This window comes from Drosophila novamexicana, unplaced genomic scaffold, assembly GCF_003285875.2.
Source record: "Drosophila novamexicana strain 15010-1031.04,08,12 unplaced genomic scaffold, DnovRS2.1 tig00002010-arrow-arrow-pilon, whole genome shotgun sequence".
NCBI lineage: Eukaryota > Metazoa > Arthropoda > Insecta > Diptera > Drosophilidae > Drosophila > Drosophila novamexicana.
This window is the reverse complement of record NW_020824923.1, coordinates 106,854-120,383: the sequence shown is the minus strand read 5'-3', so window position 1 is coordinate 120,383 and position 13,530 is coordinate 106,854. Positions and strand designations below refer to the sequence as shown.

Here is a 13,530-nt window from a genome sequence, read left to right as displayed (position 1 = left end):
ATATTTAGTTCCTGGTTAACCCTCACCAAATTGTACAGGGTATCTCTCTGCTGCCAATAGCCCACCCACCCTCCCCCCCCCCTTTCCCTTCTCCTGCTTGCACTAGTTGCATCGATATTCTGTATTAATATCGCATGTCTTTCGTGTCGATCGCTCGTCACGCTCTCCTCGCTAGCGCAATGCACCAATCGAGGGTATGTTGCAGCCTTATATTAAATACATTTCCTTTGCCCAGCGCCTGCACTTCCGGCGCTGCGGTTGGCTCTGGGCTCTGGGCTCTGTGTTGCCAACTTCATCGTCATCATCAACAACGTCTTTTGTCGTTGTTGTCTTTAATTGCTCTACACACACACACACACACACACACACACACACACACACTACACACACGCACACACCCCGCACTCGATTGTTGTTCCCGCAGGTTTTTCCCTTATTTTCTTCTTTATTACAATGGGGTTTCTTTGCAGCTAAATTAGATTAAGCAGTCAGGCACATGTCTCGAGTTGCATTCGATGCAAGAAACCCGCTCCTGGAGACACTTTCGGCCACGGGCAACAGCAGGCCCAAGAGGGTTGACTGCGACTGCAACGGCGACTCCTGCGCTGAATTGATTATCTAAGCCATTTGGTCGGTCGACACTCAGATGCTCCCCACAGTGTCAGGTTCTAGGCTCAACAGAAGCCAATGGCACTTGGCTTGGTTTGTAAGGGCAAGGGGTTTGTTTCTTGCCTTTCACTTGGCTTAAAAATAACTCCCGATTGCATTGGAGATAGCAGAGAGAAGAGAAACAAACTATGTAGAATCCTCAAAGATGAAGAAGGTAGAGAATTCGCATCATGCTAGAGATTCTACACTTAAATCGATGGGGATCGCAACACATTTAACATTTCTAAAAATCGAATCTAAATAAGATATATGAACTATTCTGAGCAGATTCTAGGCATAGAAAACTATGAATTCAAAGATTTACAGAAAAAAAATCTTAAGAATACAAAGGTTTTCCTAGGAATATTCCTTCTAACTATTTGCTTTTGGCTGTCGCGTGCTTTATTTGACTATTATTTTCTCTATATTTCTTTCATCCTTCTTTTGTCTCTGTGTCTCTCTCTCCCTACCGTTCTCTAGCGCTATCTATCTATCTCTATCTATCTCTCTATAACTGCATCTCTTTCGCTCTCTCTCTCTCTCTCTATTTATCTCAATCCATCTATCTCTCTCTATCTATATCTCTATATATCTACATCTCTCTCTCGCTCTCTCTCTCTCTGTCTCTCTCTGTCTCTCCTTCTCTCTCTCCTTCTCTCTCTCATATATCATATAGTTAAAATAGTTCGAAGCTTAAGTTCCCATGAAAAAAACCTTTCTGGTTTTCTGAAATATTCAAACCAAATTTGACATATGCGAGAAATCGGACTATGTCGCTAAGATATATATAAAGAATCGATCGAAAGATGAGTTTTTGATAGAATTAATTTCTATTTATCAACAATTTGTACACTCAACTCAATTAGAAGCTAGGAAAGTCTCTAAACATAGCGCCAGAATCGTATCAAATCGAACTTTACAATATTACTGGAAGGGTAAATAATCTTCGGACTGCTCTCTCTCTGTCTCTCTCTCTACTCTCTCTCTCTCCCTACTCTCTCTCTCTCTCTCTCTCTCTCTCTCTCTCTCTCTCTCTACTCTCTCTAAATACATTTCATAAAAAATTAAGTTCTGCAATTGAATTTAAATTAAAAATTCAATAAAAAAAAGCAGAAAACATTTGTAAAATGTTGACTGTGGCATTGCCTGCCCCTTACCCTGCCCCTGCCCCTTCAGAGTCGCTTGCCACAGAGATGCTGCCTGCCACACGCTGCCTGCGGGCTTCTGGCAGTGCAATGAACCAACATATTGGCCAACACACACACACACACACACACCCACAGACACACACACACACACGGCCTTTTAATAGGCCGAACAGGTGCATTGGCAGCTCTGGCGGACCCTCTCGGCTCTCGGCTGTTGCAGCCGCAGTCCTTTTGCATCCTTGCAACAACAATCGAACAATCGAGCAAGGCACACGCGGCACGTGCCCCTTCATTTGTATTCATCTTGTGAGCGAATGCAACATGATGTTGCAGGCATCATCCGCTTACCTGTTGGCCTGCCACTTACCTGTTCCAGGCTGTCCGTTAACCGTTCAGCATTTGCAGCAGGCGGCGCAGGCTGCAAGCTGCATTCGTGCCCCACCCCCCTTTCCTGTCACTGGGCAGAGGGGGAGCCACAATTTAGCGCGTGGCAGGATCTACAGCTACCAAGGACAACCAGCTGAGCTGTCTTTGTGTGTGTGCGTGTGTGTGTGTGTGTGTGTGTGTGTGTGTGTGTGTGCTGCCTCTTTATAATTAAATTGGCTTTCGGTTCGAGCAGCTTCTTCTTGCAGCATCCAATTGACGCAGCCGCAGCAGCTGTCCAGCTGAAAAGTTTTCATACCCCTTTCACAGACTGCAAATGGGGTAGATTAGCTGGCGATAAGCTTCTGCAATTATGTAAGGAACGCGCCTACAAATCGTTGCCTAAGTATACAAAAAAATAGTCGCTGGCTCAAACCTTGTAGATTTCAATTTCCCACGGGCACGTACTTAGCGGAAAGGTAATATCTACAATTTCACGGGCAATGCCGGGTAATATCCGCTAGTAGTATATATATTCTTGATCAATCGATAAGCTAAGTTATCCGTCGATTTTCATAACAACAAAAGCCTTTCTACTCTCTTCGACACCATAAACTATATAAAAAAGATATATTACCTTTCATATACCTTTTATCGATATCATCTCCCAATATTCCTAATATTGATAAATATCGATTTTAAGACATGCTTTTTGAAGCGTAGCTCGAAAACAATAAGGGCTAGCTACTCTAAGCTTGGCATGCAGCTTCTCGTATGGTAATATGCATATGCGAAGGATTTCACTTTTTTAGATGTCTGCCCCCATTTCGCCGGAATTGGAAAAAAACGCATTCTCTAAGCTAGAGCCTTGGGCTTTGGTATGCTACGAGTTGTGTATGTCTTAGTTAAGTCCAGAAAATTTCATGAGGATTGGTCGAGAAACGCCTCAGTTAAGCAAGAATGTATTGCTTGTAGGGTAAGGGTCTTCCCATGTGTATCAAAAAGAAGCTACAATGTTTGCAGGATATCTGCTAGTCCTTCGACCTACAAAAACAAATTGGAATGCCGAATGCGAACCTCTTCGATTCAAAAACATGTTTACAGTTTGAAAGCCATTGCCTTTTGGGGCTAACAGTTTGAGAGTCACCGAAGAACTGCTTTGCAGCTTGTGTTGCAGAGCGAACAGGGTATTGGGCAAACGTTGACAGCCGTCTGCAAGACTTTGACCGTTGACTGACCCGATGGACGTGATGTGCATTATGCACACCTCGCCGGGATTAGTCAGGCCCATTAAACGCCTGACGACGAGCCGCATAAACAATCTAATCCAACAAATGCCCCTGCCACAGCTCCTTCTGCCCGCCCGTCAACAGTTGCCCAATTACGCATCCACTTATGACTAAATAGACGCACCTTTTTTTTCTGGCCCTTACCTGACCCAGGCACACACACACACACACACACACACGCCCCTGCCGGACCAGAAATCATTGCGTAACTAGGCGCGTCCACGAGAGCAGAGCAGAGCAGGGGAGAGGTGAGGGGAGAGGTGAGGGGAGATAAAATAAAGGAGCAGCCTTCTAAAAACATCTGCCCTCAGACAGCCGAGGAGCTGGCGCAAACCCTTGGCCAATCTGTCGACAGCAACTGGCGTTAAAAAACTCGCGGCGAGGGTTGCGCCTCACACCTTCAACGCGGGCGGGACGGGAACGGGTACGGGAACGGGGGTGGGGGGGGGGGGGCAGGAGCAGGAGCAGAAATCGGCAGACGCGACGCTTAATCAATACGTTGCCATAAATCAGTAGGAACTAACAGACTGTGCCGAAAGCGACGGCATCGCCGACTTCTCTGTATACCCTGTGCCCTTTTGCAGTCGGGTCAAAGTGCGGGTATGCGCGTTTGCAGCAAGCGCTTGTGACACGCAACAGAAGTTAGCTCAATTCGATAAGGTTGGTGCGTAAATATGATTTCGATAGGTTTTCGGACAAGCTCTAGATATCGATATATATCGATGGCAGCCCTGGAATATCGAGTATATGCTTCAGACGTCTTCCAATTCTCACGAAATCGATAAATATCGAGCATATCTCAGACATTTTAAGAATTAGATACTTTTAATTTGTGTTCCGATTTTTCTTGCAATTCTCACAAAATCGATAACTATCGATGGCAGCCTTGGAATATCGAGCAAATCTTAGATATTATAGAAAGTATATACATTAAATTAGAGTTCATTATTTACATCAATTCTTTCAGCAGCTTTTTCAATTCTCAGCAAATCGATAAATGTCGATGACAGCTATTCGTATACATCTTAGATATTGTATTTCAAATTTGAGTTCCAAAAATATCGATAAATATCGATGCCAGTCCCCGGACTTTCAGGGAATCTCTCATAAATAAGATAAATGCGATTTTCAATAAATATCGATTATCGATAAATATCGATTTTCGATAAATGTCTGTTCATAAGTTTTACTCATAAAGTTGATGAAAGCTTGATACTTGATACGTGGATTTACATCAAGAGTATTTCACTCGCAGCTTTGAGCGATTGTACAGGGTATCTACTTAGTTGGTCAACCTCTTTTTTGTGGCCTTTACTGCTGCTAACCCCTTCCGAATGCTCGGCTCTTCTTCGTTTTCTTTGCGCTTCTTTGGCTCGTGCTCCTTTCCAAACTGGGGCAACCGCAACAACAAATTAGGACCAGTTTCTTGTCCACATGCCAATGACCCGGCTGAGGACCCAGGCCCAGGCCAGCAGGCACAGCTGCGATGCGATGAGACTCTTCGACTCTCCGACTCTCCGACTATATAGACAAACGGACAGCTCAATTCTGCCGAACAGTTCCAAGCTGCTCCGCCGCCTCCCGGCCTGCCCTCTCCCCTTTCAGCCCTCTGCCCTGGCATCTACTTGCAGTCCAGTGCAAGGACCTCGTTCAATTATTAATTACAGAAGTGCAGTCCAGGCCAAATATTACCGCCCCCTCCACCTTCACCTCCCCCCTAATCCATCTACCCTTATCCCTTTGCAGCAAAAACTCGCCCACTTCCAGAATTCCTTTTGTAAATATTTACAAAAAAAAAAACCAACACACACACACACGCTATTAAAAAGCGTGCCAATCGGAAAAGTAACGAATCATCGCACGATATCAATAACTTAGCCCCACCCCCTGCCCCCTCTAGAGTCAATATCCCCCGTTCGCCCTGAAGCGCATAGCGTGAGAAAGACAAAGTGAAACTTAAAACAAAAAAAAACCTATTTCTGTCACATTTGATATTCGATTTCCAGAGAATGAGATGAATAATTAAATATATACATATATATATAAATATAACCCAATCGAAGAAGATGATTAGCTATATATACATTTATATTATATATATATTAATTTATTTATATTTTTATCAAGGGCGAATCCCTAGTTTACTGGGTAGAGAGAGACTCTCTTCTGCTATCCTGCTTAACTTCGGAACTTACAGTCCGATCTTTGTGAAATTTTCAGAGCTTGAATATGGCATTGAAATGTGAATGCATCCGAAAGCTCTAGAGTATATGTCTGATTTTGAGTAAAATGGCGGTGAAGTTGGGATATTCTTCATTAGTTAGGCTATCTTAGAGCATATACTAATGAAGAATATCCCAGCTCCTGTTTAGAGTTATCCAAAAAAAGTTGAATATTCTGCATTTGAACATACTCCAAGCTACACTACACTACAAATTTGGTGTCCTTTAGCTTGAATAAGCTTAGCTTAGCTTTAATCTTTAAGTATCGATACTTTATTTGAGAAATCAATTGCCATAGTTTTCATTCACTTTCAGATTTAGTCAAAAAGAACAGTATTTAAATATCGATTTTAATCGATTTCGCGAATTGTTATCGATAATTTGCAACCGATTCGTTAGTTCCTGCTGGTGTCCATTGTGACAGCCCCCCCTCCCCCCTCTTCTTCCCATGCCTCCCTCAAACATACTGCCAAGAATAGCCACAACTAAGGCTCCCCCCTCCCTCCTCACCACCCTCAGCACACCTCAGCACACCATCAAAAAACCAACGCTACAAACCTGATTCAATTGACAACCCACCCCCCCCCCCCTCCCACACTCCCTGCAAAAGTTCCTACATTAAATTCCATTTCAGTGTTGTGTTCTATTTTTTTGTGGTTTTCAGTTCTGTTGAGCTGTCGCTGCCTACCACACACACACCTCCCCCCCCCCCCCCCTAGCCGACGCCCATGCTTTTGGCTCTGCTCTTTTGTGTCCTGTGCGCGCACGCTTTTTATTTATTCAGCAAACAACAACAACAACAACATTAACTGAAATGGGCGGAAACCAAACAAAATGCGCGGGGTGTATATGCGTGTGTGTGTGCGTGGGTGTGTGTGTGTGTGTGCGTTGTGTATCTACAGGAGATACTTTTTTGCCAACCGCAACTTGCACGAAATGTACAGCAGCTGCCTGGCTGCCTGGCTGCTGCTGCTGCTGGACAGCGCATATCGATCGATTTCACAGTCAGGCGCAAAAGTATTCGTCAGCGAATCTAATCTTTTACGAGCAACCTGCAAAGTATGCAATAGAAGCCAAAAATAGTTTAAAAAACGAACACAACAAAAATTGGAAACAACAACAAAAGCATTTAAATATGCAAATCAATATTTCGCTTATGTGCATATATTAAATACTTTTCTGGCGACAGCATACTTTTCGTAGACACTGTGCGGACTCTTGCGCTGCGCTGCGCTGCACTGCGCTGGGTTGTCCGTTAGGGGGCGTCTGCGGAAATTCCGCAGCGTCAGGCAGCAAATGTTTGCATCGTTGACATGTTAAATTGCGCTTCGCTGGCGCCATCTGACGACGGAAATCATAAACTAGCGCTACTTTAGCTAGTCGCTATCTCGCTCTCGCTTACACCAAAGCCTCTGCTCTGCGCTCTGCCCTCTGCTTTGCTGCGCGCACTCCTGCGCCTGACCACACACACACACACACCCTCTCCCCCTCCCTGGCCCCAGCCCCTGGTAGCCTTGGGCTGGCCACGTTACACGGCGAACAGCGCATTTGAGTAACAGTTAGACAAGGCGTAGGGGGGCGGGGCAGCACAGTTGTCGCACATTTTAGATGAGTATTTGCACAGCAAATAATCGATAAGACAAATCGATAAATTTAAATTGAGCGATTACATTTTATTAAAAAAGTATACATATGTTTAAATAAATAAATACGGAACTAAGCAAACAAAAAAAAAATAGAAAAAAAAAAGGTTATTAGATTAATTAAATATTCGCCTCGATTTAGGCCACAAATTTGAGATTTGTACGCTTGCGCTGCCCGAATTCGCCACTGCGGCGACGCAGCGTCTGCTCCGCGGCAGCGCTCTGCGGCTGCGCGCCGCGTCCCAGCAGATTCCAGAAGGGACGCGGCGTCGTCGTCGTCGTCGTCGTCGCCGGCGGATCCTTGTTGATGTAAATGCAATTGACGATCGGCTCGTCGCCGAAGTATTCACGACGATAGCCGACGCCGACGCCGTTAATGTTCTGGTTGCGTATCTTGTTGCGGCGACGTCGACGGCGCTGCAGCTGCTGGCGGCGACGCTTCTGCTGCAGCCGGCGTCGGCGCTGCGCCTCCGTGCTCTGCTGCGGCCGGCGGCGTCTATAGCCGCCCATGGCGTCGCTGTAACTGTAGACGCTGCTGCCGCTGCTGCTGCTGCTGCTGCTGGGACGTCGGCGTTTATTGACGGAGCTGCTCGGTCTGCTCTTCTTCTTCTTCTTCTGAGTGGGCTTTGTCTTGCGGCGCTTGGCGGGCGAGGAGGAGCTGGAGGAGCTGCTGCTGCTGCTGCTGCTGGCTGGCTTCTTCTTGGCAGGCTTTGGCTTGTCGGCAGCGCTGCTGACGCTCTGCTGCTGCTGCTGCTGCTGCTTCTTCTTGTTCTGCTGCTGCTCCAGCTCTGCCAACGTCTGCTCTGCTGGTCGCCGCTTCTTCTTCTCCTTCTCCTTCTCCTGCTGCTGCTGCTGCTGCTGCTTTCTCTTCTGTCCGCTCTTTCTGCGCTTCACCTGCTGCTGCTGCTTCTTCTTCTTCTTCTTGCTCTCCACCGGCCGCTGATTGGGCTCATTGATAACGGGATGAATATCGCCGTCATCGTCGCCGCCCGTACTCCAAATGGCCGAGGTGCTGACGGGACTGTCCTCGGTAACGAAGTGCTCGTACTCATCGTAGAGGCCCACGCCCTGATAGTAGAAGCCATCGTCGCCGCCATCCTCATCCTCGTCCTCGTCCAGATCCAGATCCTCGCCGTAGTAGACAAAGTCCGTCTGCTTTAGCGGCGACAGCGGCTTCAGCTCGAAGACGGCGTGCGTGTTGGGATTCACCTTGGGCGGCTGTTGTGATTCGACCACAACGATGCCCGCGTCCCCGCCCACATTGGCGTGGGTGGCCGCATTGGCCACCACGCTGACGCCGCCGGGCACAGCCTGGGCAAAGGTGGCGCCCACAAAGGGGCTGGAGTTTTGCCCGGAGAACTGTTTCTGCTGCTGCTGGCTGACGGCCACCGGCTGCTCCTGCAACTGCACCTGCAGCTGCACTTGCTCCGGCTGCTTCTGCTCATCATCATCATTAGCCAGCTGTTCCTGCTGCTCCGTCTCGTGCTGCTCTGCCTCCTCCGCCGCCTCCTCATCATCCTCCTCCTCCTCCTCATCATCATCGTCCTCGTCATCCTCCTCCAGCTGCAACGCGGCCAGCGCCACGTAACGACGCTTGCTGCCCGGCTCCTGCTCCAGCTGCAGCACCGCCTCACGATGCTCCACGCCCGCCGGCACCGCGCTCAGGCTGAGCTGCTGTGAGCTGACCGCGACGCTGGGCCCGGCCAGCGCCAAGGAGCGACCGCTGGCCCGCTTCCGCCTGGTCACCACGCACTGCGACTTGCTGCCATTCCCGTTCAGCTGCCGGCCCTGGATGTGAAAGCGCTTCAGCTCGTACTCGTCCCCGTGCTCGTCCACCTCGATCATTGTCTCGCCGGCGGCCTCTCTGGTGGCCAGGGCCAGCCACAAGACGCAGCTGGCGATCAGCGCCAAGACGCAGCGTTTGTTCCACATCTTGTCGGGATTTGAATGCGACTAAACTGGGCTCCCAGCGCCGGCTGCGCCTTATATTAGCTTGCCGGCGCGCTTCGATTGACCCGCGGCGCGATCTTCCAGCTTCGATTTGCGCTCTGAATTATTCATCAGCCCCCCCTCCGTTCCTCCAGAATCTGTTTGGCCTATTCATAATTTGCTTTCTTTCCCAGAACCCGTTTTCGCCAACTTTCGGCCCGTACCGGACCCGGGCCCGGGGTCAATGGTCAACTAATAACCCCGCGTCGAAGCTAGACAAATCAGGCGGAAGAAGAAAGTTTTTAGTCAAAGGGCCCCCGCTGGCGAAAACCATCTCCGAGCGACCTGTAACATATTGGCCAAAATAATAGAAACGGGTCACAATGATGGGCAATGCCCGACTAGCAGATACCCTGCCAACTGCAGCCACAAGCATTCGAGGGTCTTTCAATTTACCGCAAATACCTTTCTGATGAACTTCGGTATTCATAGTCCGATCTTTTTGACGATTATCAAGGCTTGAAGATGGTAAAACAAAGGGTATACAGGGTATACATTACCAGAGCACAAGACCTTATCTGTAAAAATTAGGTTTTTTTCTATTCCGAGGCGAATATGGAGATATATATCCAAAAAGTGTGCTCAGAAAATCTAATTCGAAAATCTATATTTATCGATCTCTTAAGAAAAATCGATTGTTATTGATCGATTTTTATTGATCTCTTAACAAATCGCACATGATAAAAGATTCTTATCGATCTCTTAAGAAGTCTAACTTGTATATCGATTCTTATCGATCTCATTAAAAAAACGAATTTTATCGATTTCTTAGAAACCGAATTTATCGATTATTTGAAACAAACTTGACTGTAAGCGAAGCCTTCTCTCGTAGACATTTGCCTGTTACATACCCTTGCACAAAACCAATATACCCCTTCTAGCCACTAGCAAAGGTTGCAGGGTATTAATATCACCGCTGCGAAATCATTTTGCCCAGCATCGAAAGTTCATAAATTAATGATTAAATTTGTTGCGCCGTGCTAAACGGCCGGACTAAGCGAGCGGCTGACTAGCGAGCGCCCAAATTTGGGCGCATAAATAGTTAGTTAACTGTTTTTGAGCAGTATATCTGCTTGAAAACCAGATGTAGATAATTTCGATAAGTTTACATCTTCCCAAAATCGATATGTATCGATTGTTAGCCGCGATTTATTTCGCATAACTCAAAAATGAAAAGATCTAAATAATTTCCCATACTCCCTGCCATATGCAGAAGTAAATCATTTCGATAAATTTCCAATATCTCACAATCGATAAATATCGATTTTTAGCCTCTCTTTATTTCGCATAAAGACGTTCGTAAATTTCTCGCAGCCCCTACCAAATGCAGAACACGTGCTTCATTTCGATAAATTTCCAATTTCTCACAATCGATAAATATCGGTTTTTAACCTCTCTTTTTTTCGCATAAAGACTTTCGTAAATTCTCGCAATCCTTAACATAAGCAGAACAATTAGCCCAGTTCGATAACTTTGCTACTTCCCACAATCGATAAATATCGATGTTTAGCTTTGATGCTTGGAGCACATGTACAGGGTATCTACTAGTCGACTATACGATATGTGTATGTGGCACATGTCGCATTTGAATTAATTTGTGCTTCTCTTTCACATTATTTACCAACTAATTGTCGCGCCCCACATTGGGCGCTCGGACGCCGCGCGATCCGGCCCTGGGTGGGGCAGAAAACAAAAACGAGAAGAAAGAAAGCGAATTTGACCTATGACAGAAAATTAATTTCAATATCAAAGATTTCTACACGAACTGTCCGAAAAGCGACAAAACAATCAATTTATTGGCACAAAAACATATTTCTTCTATTAATTTGTTTTTTTTTATCCCAAAAATAGAAGCATAAAAGCGGGCCAAGAGGCGGCTGCCGCCACGCCCAGTCGAGAGACACATGTGTGACCCCTCTCCCCCTTGAGTGTGTCCATTTGTTGTCCACTCTTTTTGCATGCTAATCACATATCATAAATTTCCGCGCCGAAGCCTTTTGATGGCGAGAATAGCTGGAGGCGTCTCTTGGCCAGCGGGTTGCAGGTGGGCGGGCGGGCTAACTAGAGAAGCGGGTGGTTGAGTGGGGGGAGGGGGGGTTGTGGTGTGTTTATCAAGAAAACTGAACAAAAGATCAATTGACAGAGAGAAATGTTGCGGCAGCTGGGCAACACTTGAATAATAATAATGTAACAAATATAAAGAGGGCCATTAAATTACAAACATCTTGAAGAAGAAGAAGAGGAGACAGCAAGAAGAAGAGGAGACAACAAGAAGAAGAGGCAGCAACAAGAGGAAGAGCCAGCAGCAGCAGCTTCTATTGGCCTCCAATTGATTTGGTATGGAGAAGTTGTCGCCGTGATCGTCATTCAAGAGGCCCCTGCACCCCCCCCCCCCTCCCCACTCCCCCCGCCCACGCTCCCTTCAAGCGCGTGCAGACATGCAACACATAAACGACAAGAAGAAGAAGAAGAAGAAGCAGCAGCAACAGCAACAGCTCTCGTCAATTGCAAACGATCGTATCTCTTTCTCAGTGCTGCCAATTTGGCCATTTTCCTGCATACCCTGCATTGCCCATTGCCAATGGGCATCGAGCATTTTGTTGTGTGCCTCAATATGTAACAGTCGGATCCCACAAACTATATATAAACTATATATTCCCGATCAGCAGCCGTGTCGACACAGACCACTTTTTATCACTATCTTTTTCTAGCCCAATTCCACTGTCAACATTTCTGACATTTTTGCGTGAATGTGAAATATGTAGCCTGTAGGTTTTCCATACTCCCCAATCGCCTTTTTATAGCCCAATTCTGCTGACAACATTTCTGACATATTCTCCAATCTTTTATAGCCCAATTCCACTGTCAACATTTCTGACATTTTTTGCGTGAATGTGAAATATGTTGCCTGTACGTTTTCTATATTCTTTAGCCCAATTCCAATGTCAACATTTTTTGAAATTTTTTGCGAATGTGAAATATGTAGGCTGTAGCCCAATTCCACTGTCAACATTTCTGACATTTTTGCGTGAATGTGAAAAATGTTGCCAGTAGGCTTTCCATACTCCCCAATTGTCTTTTTATAGCCCAATTCTGCTGACATCATTTCTGACATATTCTCCAATCTAATATAACCCAATTCCAGTCAACATTCCTGACATTTTTGCGAATGTAAAGTATGTAACCTGTACGTTTTCTATATTCTTTAGCCCAATTCCAATGTTAAAATTTGTTGAAATTTTTTGCGAATGTGAAATATGTAGGCTGTTCCCAAAAGAAACAACATTTTTCACATTCTCCAAAAATGTTGTTTGTGTTTTTTGCGATTACTTATCGAATTTTTGATAAGCTATTTATTTAAAGAAGCGTTACTTTTGACATTCCGACACTTGCCAGTGGAATCGCAGAATGTGAAGTTCTTAAATGTAACACATTTTGAGCATAGTGGAAACAGGCTATTAACAGGCACCGCAGTTACCGAAGAATGCATTTGCCGTAAATAGGTTAGGGCAGAGGCAAGAAGAAGCACAGATGCAGCTAACGATTCTGATCGATCAATGCACAGTGTTGTAAAACTTCTAAATGTTGCCTACTTAAAATGTTAAAACTTGCAAAAATGGCAATAAAACAAGGTTAAACATAATTAAAGAACTTTCATTAATAATGTCGTAAATAAAAAACAAAGCTGGCGGCAGGCAACATTCGAATCTGTTGTTGTCTTTGTTGTTGTTGCTGTTGTTGTTGTTGTTGTTGCTTTATCGCCGTTTGCTTATGCTAACCACTTTCGCGTAACGGGCCCCAACGGAATTTCAACTTTTGTATGTGCATGCATGTGTGTGTGTGTGCGAGAGAGACAAACATATTTTCAATCAATAACCGGCTGCTGCTCAGTGTTGAGAAACAACAAAAAGTGCTAGTTCTAGTGTGAAAAAAAAACTTCAAATATTTTGATTTTTTTTTGTGTATTTTATTTGTCAAAAAAAGGCCAAACCTTCCGCTAATATTATTTTAACATAAATAATATATATATATATAATTCACTCAAAAAGAAAAGATTGTATTTTGTAAAATTTAAAAGAGCAAAAACAATTTTAAGTATTAAGCAGAACTTCAAATAACTTATTCCTAAATTACTCAAAAAGAAAACAAGAAAAACCTTTTGAAATTGAGCAAAAAATTAAAAAAGCAGCTAAAATACGCTTGAAAAAAGCCAGAACTGCACTTTAAC

General features: G+C 45.2%; 1 protein-coding gene across 1 annotated transcript; it reads right to left on the bottom strand.

Moving 5' to 3' along the window:
• Positions 1 to 7,451: 7,451 nt before the first annotated feature.
• LOC115768737 (translation initiation factor IF-2) lies at positions 7,452 to 9,245 on the bottom strand. Its single transcript, XM_030713421.1, has 3 exons — positions 8,826 to 9,245; positions 8,130 to 8,729; positions 7,452 to 7,952 (listed from the first exon to the last, which is right to left on the bottom strand). Exons 1-3 carry the CDS (start codon positions 9,243 to 9,245, stop codon positions 7,452 to 7,454), a joined length of 1,521 nt encoding a protein of 506 aa, XP_030569281.1.
• Positions 9,246 to 13,530: the final 4,285 nt, after the last annotated feature.